This window comes from Cetorhinus maximus, chromosome 17, assembly GCF_964194155.1.
Source record: "Cetorhinus maximus chromosome 17, sCetMax3.hap1.1, whole genome shotgun sequence".
In the NCBI taxonomy this organism is placed as follows: Eukaryota; Metazoa; Chordata; class Chondrichthyes; order Lamniformes; family Cetorhinidae; genus Cetorhinus; species Cetorhinus maximus.
In genome coordinates, this window is record NC_135895.1 from 46,375,863 (window position 1) to 46,391,423 (window position 15,561).

At 45.3% G+C, this 15,561-nt stretch overlaps 1 protein-coding gene across 1 annotated transcript in view; it reads left to right on the plus strand.

Moving 5' to 3' along the window:
- agbl4 (AGBL carboxypeptidase 4) overlaps nt 1–15,561 on the plus strand; it is a 1,138,261-nt gene that overhangs the window by 21,083 nt on the left and 1,101,617 nt on the right. Inside the window, exon 2 of the mRNA XM_078561909.1 lies at nt 6,006–6,128. Within this exon, the coding sequence (XP_078418035.1) occupies nt 6,006–6,128 (123 nt within the window). The remainder of the gene's footprint in view (nt 1–6,005; nt 6,129–15,561) is intronic.

Consider the following 15,561-nt stretch of genomic DNA (forward strand, 5'->3'; position numbering starts at 1 on the left):
CCGAGTCTGCCAAGTTGGGAGGTTTCCCAACTCCAGCTACCCTTGTTGAAGATGAAAATTCGGCCCATGGACTTTTTATGGTGGATGAAGAGGCCCTTCCTTGGTTTAAGCCGGAGCTACATAGGGTAGACCATCATGCTGATGGGACTCAAAGGATCTCTCAGTGATTGTTGCATGGAACTTTAGAACACAGATCATCTCTGATATCATCTTTTCCTGTTTGACTAATCTTTGCCTCTCCACTTGCAAATAAAGGAGCATCCTTTCAGTCCCCTACTAATCCTACCACATTACAACAAATCTGTGCTCTTTTTCCATACCTAACTGTACTAATAGTAATCACCTGAGTGAATAAGTCTACCAAATGAGTGCAATCTTTCCTTTATGACTAACCTGCACGATTAACAAAGTACCATGTCAGTCCATAATCTATTTTAGTAAAACAATTGCAAAGTGCACTCAATTACCCTACGCTTTCTTAACATTGTGGTTCCCCTGGGTGATTACATGTGGCTTTCAATCAGCTATCCTAATCCTCCCTTAAGTGCCATGCAAGGCCTAGGATTGTGGGAGGTGCCTCCTCATGCTGCGCAAAAGGGTCATGGGGCTGAAGTGACCCTGATCATAAGCTTGCACCTTGTTGTCAGTTGACATGTTCCACTGCTGTGGAGCACATGTCTAGAAGCTTGGTATGTACTGTTGCCCTGAGAAATGACATGAACATGCTGCTGTGATTCGTTGGCTATTTGGTCCTCATCATCCTCTTCAGTATCATCAACATCTTCCTCTGAATCTTCTTATTGCTTTGGTGGACCTACAGAAAAGGAGTTAGAGAATGGCTGAACATTACCTCCTTGGGATAAAGAGACAGAGAAGGAGTGGTAGTCATCCATTATTAGTGATCCATGGGTGAGTCGTTTCACTATTTTTGTGTGCATACATTTTCCCAAGGCACACAAAGTATCCATCTAGTTTATCAGGAGGCCTTCAACTAAGATTTCTGGCACTGGAAATTAGAACAGTGGATTTCCTAATGGGTAGTAAGCACAAATTATTGAAGAAACAAAAGCTTGTCAATCAAAATAGAATTGCCCCAATCCTCCCAGCAAATGGCATTCCTGGCTAGGCACTCTATGCCCATTTTTCATTTACAGGGAACTATAAAAAGCAGGAGTAACATTGTAAAATTTGTGATACCAGACCTCCACATTTCAGCTGCACCTATTTCATTGATGATGCCCCTCTGGTTTTGTCCCATCACAATTGTATTATCACTCTGGGAGCTGGTTTGAATAGAATCCTGCAGAGTTCATTGCATGGACAGGCCTGTTTTTTTGAATATACATATTAATAACATAGACTAGTTATAAATAGGGAGAAAACTGAAGTAGAGATAGGGAGTAGCTTAGGCAAAAGATTATGGGAAAATGAGTGGCGTTTTTTTAAAAGCAGAGATGTTCTGGATGCTTGTATTTCAATGTACTGAGTGTGAGAAATAAACCTGGGAAAGTGAAAGCATATAACTTTACAGGAAGATCCAGGTTTGATAGCATTAAAGAAATCTGGCCGCATACTGGACAAGAATGGCAAGGAAACACACCCGGATATAATATATTTAGGAGGGATAGAAAAGATAAGAAAGAAGATGGAGTGGCAATATAGGTAAAAAAGGGAATACATACTTTAGAGGGTTGATGTCGATAAAGAAAGGGTAGGGATACAGTAAATATAATTGCAGCTCAATCATAATTAATCATAAAAGTTTGGAAGGAGACAAGAAGATGCCTGGAGGCTTACAGCTAACCAGTACAGGTCCTATTAGTATTGTATTGTATGTGACCTGTAGAAGCAGGGGGTACAAGTCTGCATTTGATTGTTTTCTGTTTCAAACCCTGTATAACCAGTTTGACATGGTCTTTGCAAAGAATGTGGACTTGTGCCTGTCAAAGTGGGAAGCTGGGTTCTTCCAGGTTGTCATAGTCTGCCTCTGATGCAGCCTAATCATGCTGGCATGTGGCATTGCATCATTATTGTCATCTTTCTCTAAAAATCCATCCATTAGGAAATCCATTGTCCGAATATTTTGGATTTATCACAACATTGCCAGTCTCAGAAATCTTGGCTGGAAACGGAGAAAAATGCAAGATAAATTCAGCAATAACTCAAAATGATGCCACAAATCTGATTACAGTGTTCTTCTATAAAAAGGACACAAAACTTTAGCAGCCCTGGATTGTCCTTCTCTATGGGTGGTTTGATGACTGGATCTTACCTGGTGATCGACAAGGGAGTCAGGGGTTATGGGGGCAGGCAGGAAAGTGGAGTTAAGGTCCCAATCAAATCAGCCATGTTCTTATTGAATGGCAGAGCTGGCTCGATGGGCTGAATGGCCTACTCCTAATTTTTATGATCACCCCTTAGAAAATAGCTGGATATCGAAGTGACAATGACAATAGGGTAATTATATTAGGTGATTTCAATTTCCCCAATATTAATTGGGATAGACATAGTGTTAAGGGCTTGGCTGGAGTGGATTTCTTGAAATGTGTACAGGAGAACTTTTTAGGTCAATATGTAGAGGGTCCAACAAGGGACGGTGCATTGCTGGACCTAATTCTAGGGAATGAAGCTGGACAGGTGGCTGAGGTGGTGGTGGGCGAGCATTTTAGTGATAGCGACCACAACATGGTACAGTTTAAGTTTGTTATGGAGAAAGAAATCGACAAGTTGCAAAAAAATGTTTTGGATTGGGGAGAGCGGATTTTAGTAAAATAAGGCAGGATCTGGCCAAGGTAGGCTGGGAACAGTTACTTGTGGGGAAATCTATAGAGGAACAGTGGGGATGTTCAAAAAGGAAATGGGGAGGGTACAGGCTCAACATGTTCCCTCTAGGGTGATAGGAAGGAGTAACAAGCCCAGAGAACCATGGATAACCTGAGATATTCAGGTTATGATGAGAATTAAAAGAGAGGCTTTTAGCAGGTACAAGGGAAGCAAATCAGCAAAGGCATTAGTAGAGTACAGACAGTGCAGGGTGGAGCTTAAGAAAGCAATTAGGAGAGCAAGAGAGAGGATATGAGAAAGCTCTGGCTGGTAAGAGTAGGGAAAATCCCAAGATATTCTATAAGTATATCAATGGGAAGAGGATAACCAGGGAAAGAGTAGGGCCCATTAGGGACCAAGGAGGCAATCTATGGGTGGAGCCAGAGGACTTCGCTAGAGTGTTGAATGAATACTTCACATCCGTCTTCACCCAAGAGAATGAGGATGAAGATATCGAACTTGGGGAGAGAGACTGTGAGGTTCTTAAACAAATTGATACAGGGAGTGACAAGGTATTGGAGGTGTTGGCAGGTTTAAAAATAGACAAATCTCCAGGTCCGGATGATTTGTGTCCCAGACTGCTGAGGGAGGCAAGGGAGGAGATCGCAGGGGCTCTGACCCAAATTTTTAATTCCTCTCTGGCCACGTGGGAGGTGCCAGAGGACAGGAGAACAGCTAATGTGGTTCCGCTATTTAAGAAGGTTGGAGAAATAAGCCAGGGAACTACAGGCCAGTGAGTCTCACGTCAGTGGTAGGGAAACTATTGGAGAAATTTCTGAAGGAGAGTATCTATCTTCACTTGGAGAGGCAAGGTGTGATCAGGGGTAGTCAGAGCATGGCTTTGTCAGAGGGAGGTCATGCCTAACAAATTTGATTTAATTTTTTGAGGAGGTGACCAGGTGTGTAGATTAGGGTAGTGCAGTTGATGTAGTTTATACGGATTTCAGCAAAGCCTTTGACAAGGTCCCACATGGGAGACTTATAAAGAAGGCAAAGGCACATGGGATACAGGGTAATTTGATAAGGTGGATTCAAAATTGGCTTAGTTGTAGGAGGCAGAGGGTGATGACAGAAGGATGCTTTAGTGACTGGAAGCCAGTGTCCAGTGGCGTACCACAGGGATCGGTGCTGAGTCCCCTATTATTTGTCATTTATATAAACGACATAGATGACTATGTGGGGGTAGGATTAGTAAGTTTGCAGATGACACAAAGATTGGCTGGGTGGTTAACAGTGAGGTTGAGTGTCTTGGGCTACAGGAAGATATAGACAGGATGGTCAAATGGGCAGATAAGTGGCAGATGGAATTTAACCCTGAGAAGTGTGAGGTGATACACTTTGGAAGGAGTAATTTGACAAAGAAGGATTCAATGAATGGTATGGCACTAGGAAGTTCTGAGGAACAAAGGGATGTTGGCATGTGTCCATAGATCTCTGAAGGCAGAGGGGCATGTTAGTGGGGTGGTGAAAAAGGCATATGGGACACTTGCCTTTATCAATCGAGGCATAGATTACAAAAGTAGGGAGGTCATGTTGGAGTTGTACAGAACCTTGGTGAGGCCACAGCTGGAGTACTATGTGCAGTTGTGTGCAGTTCTGGTCGCCACATTATAGGAAGGATGTGATTGCACTGGAGGTGGTGCAGAGGAGATTCACCAAGATGTTGCCTGGGTTGAAACTTTTAAGTTATGAAGAGAGGTTGGATAGACTTGGGTTGTTTTTGTTGGAGCAGAGAAGACTGAGGGGCGACCTGATCGAGGTGTACAAGATTATGAGGGCTATGGACAGGGTGGATAGGGAGCAGCTGTTCCCCTTAGTTGAAGGGTCAGTCACAAGGGGGCATAAATTCAAGGTGAGGGGCAGGAGGTTTAGGGGGGATGTGAGGAAAAACTTTTTTACCCAGAGGGTGGTGAAGGTCTGGAATGCACTGCCTGGGAGGGTGGTGGAGGCTGGTTGTCTCACATCCTTTAAAAAGTACCTGGATAAGCACTTGGCACGTCATAGCATTCAAGGCTATGGGCCAAGTGCTGGTAAATGGGCTTAGGTGGGTAGGTCAGGTGTTTCTCATGTGTCGGTGCAGACTTGATGAGCCGAAGGGCCTCTTCTGCACTGTGATTCTGTGACATCATTAGTGCCTAATTTGAATATACTTTACTGTAAATTGGAAGATGATCCTGGTGCCTTTACAAAACCTGATTGTAAAATTGCACCAAGTACCCTGTGGACAGACACCTGGCTCAATGGAAACCTCTCTTTTTCTAGTTGACTATGGGAAGAATTTTTCCCGTCGGCAAGCAGGGGTGGGGCCCGCTTGCCGATGCATAAAATGACGCGCAGTGATGTCGGGCATGCGTCCCAACGTCACCATGTGTCATTTAGATTTTCAGTTCGGCAGGCACGCAGCCAAGTCGGTTGCGTGCCCACTGAACTGTGAAAGGCCTATTAAGTCCATTTAAAACCTAATTAATTCAATTCAATGAGCTGCCTGTCCAACCTTAAGGTTGATGGGCAGGTGAAGAACCCAGACGGTCTTCGTGTTTTTCATGAAACCTCATCCATGGGTTTCATGAAGTGTTTTAAAAGCTAACAAAAATTTATACTTTTATTCTTTGAACATGTCCCAGCTTATGTGATAGTGCCACATGAGGGGACATGTTTTGAAAGTGTTAAAAACCTTTATTTAAAATTTTAGCACAAACAAATCCCCCTGAGGCACCTCCATGCCTCGAGGAGATCTCTGCGCTCTTTCGTGCGCAGGGAACCTCTCAGGGAAATCCCCCCCCACCCGCACACGGAGCGCTCAGCGCTTCCAGGTGAGCGTCATGATGGGCGGGCCTTCATTGGCCTGCCCACGTAAAATGGCAGCGCGTCCCCGATTGGGGGCGCCAATCGGATTCACGCCCGCCCCTGTCCACCCCCACACAATCCCCCTGATGGGGGAAAATTTCTGGTCTATGATTAATTCAAGTCCATTAATTTGATGTAACCAATCAGAAAGTCCAATTTCCACTAGCTTTTTCATTACCTTGAAATAAGAAGATTTGGTTAACCTTTTATAAATTGAAACAGTAATAGCCACAGTTTTTTGCTTATTTATGACAAAATACATCTGAAAGTTTTCATCCCACAAAAGAATGAATTAAATATATTTCGATTTTTGACAATGATTTTCTACTCTACAGGTAGTGAAAACGGAGGTGAAGATGCGGTAGTTGGGAATGTCAGTAAGTTTCTTGTCATTCCCACTGGCTACACTGGGCATCCTAAGAAAGGGCATTTAATATTTGATGCCTGTTTTGAAAGTGGTAAGTCTGAAAATAGTTTTGGTTCAAATCAAAACTATGTTTGTATCATTTTTGCATTCAGTATTCAGTTCATGCCGTGTTAGATTTGATAGGTTTTGCATTAGCATGGAAAATGGACCAAGTCTCGTGTTGGACGAATTGTAAAGTGTATCAATGTAAATCAAGCCATTTAAAAAAAATTCTTGCTTTAAACAAAGTCAGCTGAATCTGATCCTGATAAAGTTCACAAAATCTCAAGTTTTGTAGGAACTTATGTGCAGAGATGCTAAGTTTTCTCAGCAAACCATTTATAAAAGCTGTAAAGTCTTCAGATATTGAGATTGTTGCACATGTTTGTCCAGCACTATCTGATTGAAGTTTTCTGTGATGGAAGAATCAGGTTGTGTAACAATATCTTACAATCACATGAGGAGTGATAAAAATGGCTCCCCTGTTCTACCATAGAATCATAGAAAAGTTACAGCACAGAAGGAGGCCATTCGGCCCATCTTGTCCATGCCAGCCCGAAGACACCCAGGTGCCCTTTCTAATCCCATCTTCCTGCACCCGGCCCATAGCCCTGCAGCTTACAGCACTTAAGGTGCAGATCCAGGTACTTTTTAAAAGAGTTTAGAGTTTCTGCCTCTACCACCAACTTGGGCAGCAAATTCCAGACACCCACTACCCTCTGTGTAAAAAAAGTTCTTCCTCATGTCCCCCTACACCTTTTGCCACTTAGCTTGAATCTATGTCCCCTGGTTCTAGAATTCTCCATCAAGGGAAACAATTTGATCCTGTCCACTCTTTCTATTCCCCTCATAATTTTGTATACCTCAATTAAGTCACCTCTCAGCCTTCTTTGTTCTAAGGAAAATAACCCCAACCTATCCAATCTCTCCTCATAGCTACACTTTTCTAACCCTGGCAACATTCTTGTAAACCTCCTCTGCATTCTCTCCAGAGCTATTATGTCCTTCCTGTAATGTGGTGACCAGAACTGCACACAATACTCCAGTTGTGGCCTCACCAGTGTTTTATACAATTCCAACATTATATCCTTACTTTTATATTCTATACCTCTGCCAATGAAGGAGAGCATTCCATATGCCTTCTTTACAACCTTGTCTACTTGAACCGCTGCCTTCAGGGACCTGTGTACTTGTACACCAAGATCTCTCACTTCATCTACCCCTCTTAGTATATTCATATTTATTGTGTAATCCCTGTAACTGCTTGGCCTCCCTAAGTGTATGACCTCACACTTCTCTATGTTAAAATCCAGCTGCCATTTTATCGCCCACTCCACCAACCCATCTATATCATTTTGAAGATCCACTACTTGGCCAATCTTTGTGTCATCTGCAAATTTCCCAATCATGCTCCCCACGTTCACGTCCAAATCATTAATATATAATACAAACAGCAAGGGTCCCAACACCGAGCCCTGTGGAACACCACTTGAGACAACTTTCCATTCGCAAGGGCATCCATCAACCACTACCCTTTGTTTCCTGTTACAAAGCCAACCTTTTATCCAGTTTGCCACATTACCCTGAATCCCATGGCCTTTTACTTTCCTGACCAATCTGCCATGTAGGACCTTGTCAAATGTCTTGCTAAAATCCATGTACACAACATCCACTGCACTACCATCATCAACCCTTCTTGTCAGTTCCTCAAAGAATTCAATCAAATTTGTGAGGCAAGACCTTCCTTTAACAAATCCATGCTGACCATCCCTGACTAGTCCATGCCTTTCCACATGACAGTTAATCCTATCTCTCAGGATTGATTCTACTAATTTGCTCACCACCGATGTAAGACTAACCAGCCTATAATTGTTTGGCATTTCCTTTGATCCCCTTTTAAACAATGGAACTACGTTTGCAGTTCTCCAGTCCTTCAGTACCTCCTCTGTATCTAGTGAAGATTGGAAAATCATCCTCCGAGCATCTGCTATCTCCTCCTTGACTTCCTTCAGCAGCCTCGGAAACAACACATCTGGCCCTGGTGACTTATGAACTTTCAAGGATTTCAACCCTTCAAGTACTTGCTCTCTCTTTATGACTATCCCGTCCAATATCTCGCAGTGTTCCTCCTGGACTACTATATCTACATCCTCCCTTTCCTTTGCAAACACGGAGACAAAATATTCATTCAAAACCCTTCCCACAGCCTCTGCATCTACACACAAGTTTCCATCTTCATCTCTGATAGGTCCCACTTTTTCCTTAACTAACCTTTTAGCATTAATGTATTGGTAAAACATCTTTGGGTTATCTTTAACTTTACTTGCTAATCTCTTTTCATGCCCTCTCTTTGATTTCCTTATTTCCTTTCTTACTTCGTCCCTGCACTTCCTATATTCGTCTAGGCTATCTGCAGTGCTTAGTTCTTTGTGCCTATCGTACGCTTTCATTTTATGTTTGATCTTCCCCTGTATTCCTCTGGACAACCAGGGCTTCTACATTTGGCAGTACCACTCTTATTTTTGTAGGGGACATGTCTATTTTGTACAGTTAGGATCTCGCTTTTTATTGTTTCCCACTAGTTTTCCACCATTTTATCTTCCAGCAGTGCTGTCCAGTCCACCTCAGCCAAGTCCCTTCTCATTTCAGCAAAATTTGCCTTCCCCCAGTTCAAGACTTTTACTCCTGCCTTATCTCTGTCCTTTTCCATGGTAATGCTAAATCTAACTGAATTGTGATCACTGTCCCTGACATGGTCGCCAACTGTCACTTCACCCACTTGCCCTTTTTTGTTCCCCAAGACTAGGTCTAGAATTGCATCTCCTCTCGTTGGGTTTGTCACTAATTGGTTGAAAAAATTTTCCTGGACACACTGCATGAATTTTTCTCCCTCAGTGCCCCTTATATTGTTTGAATCCCAGTTGATATTAGGATAGTTGAAGTCTCCTACAATTATTGCCCTTTTGTTATTACAAGCAGAAATTTGCCGACTTATTTGTTCTTCTATCTCCCTTTCACTATTTGGTGGTCTGTAGTATACTCTCAGTAGTGTGACTGCCCCTTTTTTATTTCTAAGCTCAATCCATAAAGCCTTGTTTGTTGACCCATTTAGTATATCATCCCTTCTCACAACTGGAATTGATTCTTTAGCCAGTAGTGCTCCCCCACCTCCTTTTTTATCTCCTACTCTATTGTGTCTGAAGACTCTATAACCAGGGATATTAAGCTGCCAGTTTTATCACTCCTTTAGCCAGGTCTCCGTTATAGCAATGACATCCTGTTGCCATGTGTCTACTTGTGCCCTTAACTCATCTACCTTGTTTGTAATACTCCTTGCATTGAAGTACAAACAGTTTAACCCCGTCAATTTCCCTTGCTGGACACTTTTTAATCTTTGCTTCTCCTGTAACTCCATGTCTATCACAACGTGCCTAGCTAATATCCGACCTCCATTTTTCTGTTCTGAATCTGACCTATCTGATCCTATTCCTGGGATCCCATTCCCCCTGCCACACTAGTTTAAATACTCTCCAATAGAACTAGCAAAAGCCCCCGCAAGGACACTGGTCCCAGCTCTGCCTGGGTGCAGCCCGTCCGGTTTGTACAGGTCCGACCTTCCCCAGAACCGGTCCCAGTGCCTCAAGAATCTGAATCCCTCCCGGCTACAGCATCTCTCCAGCCACGTGTTCATTTGGTCTATCCTCTTATTCCTGCTCTCACTAGCACGTGGAACTGGGAGTAATCCTGAGATTACTACATTTGAGGTCCATCATTTTAATTTATCTCCTTACTTCCTGTACTGAGCTTGCAGGTCCTCATCCCTTAGTTTACCTATGTCATTGGTACCAATGTGTACCACGACCACTGGCTGTTTACCTTCCCTCCCCAGAATGTCCTGCAGCCGGTCCGTGACATCCTGGACCCTGGCACCAGGGAGGCAACATAACATCCTTGATTCACGTTTGCGGCCATAGAAACGTGTGTCTGTGCCCCTAACTATTGAATCCCCTATCACTATAGCCCTGCCACTTGTTTTCCTCTCACCCCTCTGAGCAGCAGAGCCACCCACGGTGCTGTGAACTTGGCTATTGCTGCTTTCCCCTGAGAGGCCATCCCCCCCAACTTGCTCAGCATTGCCGTTGCTCCACAATGAGTCCACCCGCAGTTCTAGCTCCGAAATCTAGTTAGCTAGAAACTGCATTTGGACACACCTTCCGCACACATGGTCACCAGGGATGCTGGAAGCGTCCCTCATTTCCCACATCCTGCAGGAGGAGCATATCACGAGTCTGAGTTCTTCTGCCACGACGTCCCTCTCGATTAAGCTAGTTACTCCCTTAAATAATAGCTAGCTCAGGGCCTTATTTATGTTAGCTAGGAACCTTGTTTCTTGACTAATTATACTTGTACAGTACTACTCTATACTTTTTAACTCCTACCTCAGTATTAAGCAATAATTACTTTAATAGATTGAAAAAAAAACTTACCAGGATTTACTCATCAATCAGCTGCTTTGTTAAAAATCCACTTTCAGAAGAGTGTCCCTCGCAGATCTGGTGCACTCCTGAAGGCACTGCCTCTCCCTCTCTTTTTTTGGTTTGAGGAGGCGAGAGGGATGGAAACACTACAGTAATGTAATGTTAGGGGCTATTCCGTTCTTTAACAGTGGGTCCTCCTCGATCCCTTTCTGAGTTCCGGTGACTGCGCTGACTTTTCCAGAATTTTTTTTTTTTTTTTTGTAAAAATATACTTTATTCATAAAATATCTTCAATCACATTCCAAACCATTTCAAAAACAACATTACAAGGGTACAATCCAGGTTAAACTTTTACAAAATGTATCACCAGGTGCATCAGTACAAACAATATTACAATCATTTACAGCCTTTCATTTTGATCTGTACAGCCCGAGGGGCTCTAAACAGTTCCCAGTCTCTCGGTGCGCTGTGGTAGAAAGGTCTTAGACAGCGACCCTTCCCCATTGCGCCTTTGCGGCAGCTGCCCCAAGCTTTAGTGCGTCCCTCAGCACGTAGTCCTGGACTTTGGATTGTGCCAGTCCGCAACAATCGGTCGGGGACAACTCTTTGTGCTGGAAGACCAACAAGTTTCGGGCAGACCAAAGCGCGTCTTTCACCGAGTTGATGATCCTCCAGCTGCAGTTGATGTTTGTCTCGGTGTGTGTCCCTGGGAACAGCCCGTAGAGCACAGAGTCCTGTGTCACAGAACTGCTCGGGATGAACCTCGACAGCAACCACTGCATCTCTCTCCAGACTTTCTTTGCAAAGGCACAATCCACAAGGAGGTGAACAACGGTCTCTTCCCCACCACAGCCACCTCGAGGGCAACGTGCAGAGGGGGTGAGCCTCCTGGCGTGTAGGAAGGATCTGACGGGGAGGGCCTTTCTCACCACCAGCCAAGCTACGTCTTGGTGCTTGTTGGAAAGTTCTGGCGATGAGGCATTCTGCCAAATGACTTTGACAGTCTGCTCGGGGAACCATCCCACAGGGTCCACCCTCTCCTTTTCCCTCAGGGCCTCTAGGACGTTACGTGCTGACCACTGCCTGATGGACTTGTGGTCAAAGGTGTTTTTCTGCATAAATTTTTCCACCAGGGACAGGTGGTACGGCACGGTCCAACTACTTGGAGCGTTCCGCGGCAGCGTGGCCAGACCCATCCTTCGCAACACCGGGGACAGGTAGAACCTCAGCACGTAGTGACACTTGGTGTTTGCGTACTGAGGGTCTACGCACCGCTTGATGCAGCCGCACACAAAGGTGGCCATCAGTATGAGGGCGATGTTGGGCACGTTTTTTCCCCCTTTATCTAGAGGCTTGTACATCGCGTCCCTGCGGACACGATCCATTTTCGACCTCCAGATAAAGCGGAAGATGGCTCGAGTGATCGCCATCGCGCAGGAGTCTGGAATGGGCCAGACCTGCGCCACGTACAGCAACAGCGAGAGTACCTCACACCTGATGACCAGGTTCTTTCCCGCAATGGAGAGGGAGCGTCGCTCCCACATGCCCAGTTTCCTTTTCACCATAGCCACTCGCTCCTTCCAGTTTCTAACGCATGCCCCGGTCCCTCCGAACCATATCCCCAGCACCTTCAGGCCGTCAGCCCTGACAGTGAAGGGGACAAAGGATCGGTCAGCCCAGTTCCCAAAGAACATGGCCTCGCTCTTCCCACGATTTACCTTGGCTCCCGAGGCCAGTTCGAACTGGTCGCAGATGTGCATCAGTCTGCGCACCGACAGCGGATCCGAGCAGAAGACGGCGACGTCGTCCATGTACAGGGAGGCTTTTACCTGAGTGCCTCCACTGCCTGGGATCGTCACTCCTCTTATGCCCGGATCCTTCCTGATGGACTCGGCAAAGGGTTCTATGCAACACACGAAAAGGACAGGCGAGAGAGGACAGCCCTGCCTGACTCCAGATTTAATCGGAAAGCTATCTGTTTCCCACCCATTGATTGAGACTGCGCTACTGATGTTAGTGTAGAGCAGTTGGATCCAATTTCGAATTCCCTCCCCAAACCCCATTTTGGAGAGCACATCCCCCATGTAGGTGTGCGATATTCTGTCAAAGGCCTTCTCCTGATCCAAGCTGATGAGGCAGGTATCCACACCCCTGTCCTGTACATAGGCAATCGTATCCCTGAGCAGCGCCAGGCTGTCAGCGATCTTCCTGCCTGGCACAGAGCAGGTCTGGTCAGGGTGAATCACCAATTCCAGAGCGGATTTGACCCGGTTGGCGATGACCTTGGACAGAATCTTATAGTCCACATTCAACAGTGAAATGGGTCGCCAATTTCTAATTTCCTCCCTTTCCCCCTTGTGCTTGTAGATGAGGGTGATGATGCCTTTCCTCATGGATTCTGACATACTACCGGCCAGGAGCATACTCTCGTACACTCCTAGCAGGTCTGGGCCGATCAAGTCCCACAGAGCCGAATACAACTCCGCCGGCAAGCCGTCGCTTCCGGGGGTTTTACTCTTCTCGAAGGACTCGAGGGCCTTAGTCAGTTCATCAGGAGTTAGCGGTTTGTCCAGGCTCTCCCGCGTACTGTCGTCTAAGACCTCCGTGATAGAGGACAGGAAGGACTGGGAGGCCGTGCTGTCCGTGGGCTTCACGTCATACAATCCGGCATAAAAGGATTTGCTGATCCTCAGAATGTCGGACCGTGATGACTTTACTGAGCCGTCTTCTTCCTTCAGGCTGCTGATCACAGAGCGCTCTCTGTGTACCTTTTGGAAGAAGAAACGTGAGCACGTCTCATCCTGCTCCACGGAGCGGACTCTGGAACGGAAGATGATCTTGGAGGCCTCCGAGGCAAAGTGCGAGGCTTGCTGGCCCTTCACCTCTTGGAGCTCCTCCTTGACATCGACCCCCATCGACTGCAGCTGGAGCAGATTCTGCATCTTTTTCTGCAGTCGGGACATTTCCCTCTGTTCCTTTCTAGCTTTCTGGGTGCCTTTGAGGATGAAAAACCTCTTGATGCTTCCCTTGATCGCTTCCCACCAGTGTGTCAGGGACTCAAAGAGGGGTTTCACGGTTCTCCAACCTTTGTAATCCCTCTTGAGCTCCTCAATGTTCTCTGGGGTCAGCAGTTGCACATTTAGCTTCCATGTCCCCCTGCCCACCCTCAGGTCCTTCTCCAAGTGGCAGTCCGCCAGTAGGAGGCAGTGGTCAGAGAAGAACACCGGCTTGACCTCGGTGGATCTGACTGTGAATGCACGGGACACAAACAGGAAGTCTATCCTGGAACGAATGGACCCGTCTGGCCGCGACCAGGTGTATCTACGCTGCGCTCCGTCTGCAGGGTTGCTGAAGACGTCGTGCAGCTTGGCATCCTTAACTGTTTCCATCAGGGATCTGGACGTAGCGTCCAATCTGCTGCTGACTTTTCCAGAATGCTTCTCAGTCACTTCTCCCTAGCACCCTCTGTTGGATGCTCTTCCTCCTGTTGAGTGCAAGGGCCCTTCTCCTCAATCCTCTTCTAAGTTGCGGTGACTGTGCTGACCTCTCCCAGAATGCTTCTCAGTCACTTCTCACTACCACTCTCTGTTCACCACTCCTGATCTGACTGTAACAGGGTTCTATTTTATGAATTTAGAGAGAATGTTCTATACCAATACTGCAGAAGTCCCACTATTTATGCTTTCAGAATATAAAAAATTAGTCAGCTAGGTTTTCTGCGTTTAAACAAAGAACAAAGTAAGTTTATTGAAAGTATTTCCTGAATTTAAAGAAAGCTAGGTAGATTGCAACCATCATTCATACCCTGGTGCCATGCACAAATCTTTTGGAACTGACTTTTCTTTTAAAATTGACAATATGCTGCAAAAGAGGGCTGTTGAGGCTCATCTGACCTGGTCTATGAATTCTATGAATTCAAAACTGCCTCACTGTCTTGCAAGGATAAAATGATACATTCCAGACTAAAAGGTGTCAACTGCCCATCTCCTGACACCATCCCAAACACATTTCGTGACTAGAATGGGTCTTTCTGAAAGAAAGAAGTGATTACCTCAACTCATCATGCTCTCTCTCTCTCAGTTCACTGCCCCCTTGTCCACTGTTAATCTCTCTCCACGTAAACTCCCAACCCATATTCACAACTATCCCCTTGACCTTTCTTTCTAATGTGGCCTCACTATTCCCATCATAATAATCACAAAAACAACCATATCTGATCACTTCCTTGTATCACTTTCAGCCCACGTCTGCTCTTCCCCATCCCAACTCTACTTCCTTCTGCGTCTGCTAGGGGAAAAACTATCCCCTAAATCACTTACAACTATACTTTCAAAAGTCCAACTGTCTAGCCTTTGTTCACCACAACATTTCTGTAGCCAATAATTTCCTCAGCCACAAGCTCACCTCTACTTTTGATGCCATAGTCCCCAATAAAATGACTACCCTTTCTCACCCTGGCTGTTCCCTTGGGTGCGACTCTCACCTCTGCTCCATTAAGTCCAAACGACACAGACTTGAACAAATATGGTGGACAACTGGTTTAGCTATTCGTCACCAAGTCTGGCTGAACCACATAAAGCACAATCTCGTCTGTTAATGCTCTCACTATTCCAGGATCATCTGGAATGCAAAGATAACACAAAATTTATTTTCTCTACCACAAACTGCTGTCTTCAACTCTTCCCCACCAACACCCACCCCACGCAGCCCTCCCTCATGACCTCTCCTTCACAATCACCTCCAGCAATAAGTGTGAGGAGCTAATATACTTTTTTGAATTGTTATGACGTGACAGATGATGTGTGCCAGGTGGACCAAATCCACCAGGGAAACTTTGTTGTGCTATCACAACGGTTTTGCAATTTGGTATTTATTACGAGAAGATGTGTGCACTGAATTCAGAAGTAATAAGTCCCCCAAGACCTTTAGAGAAATTAATTTAAAACATTGATTAACAAGATAAAAGATTTCAAGCACATACATTAGGCTACAATTACTTGCTATTAT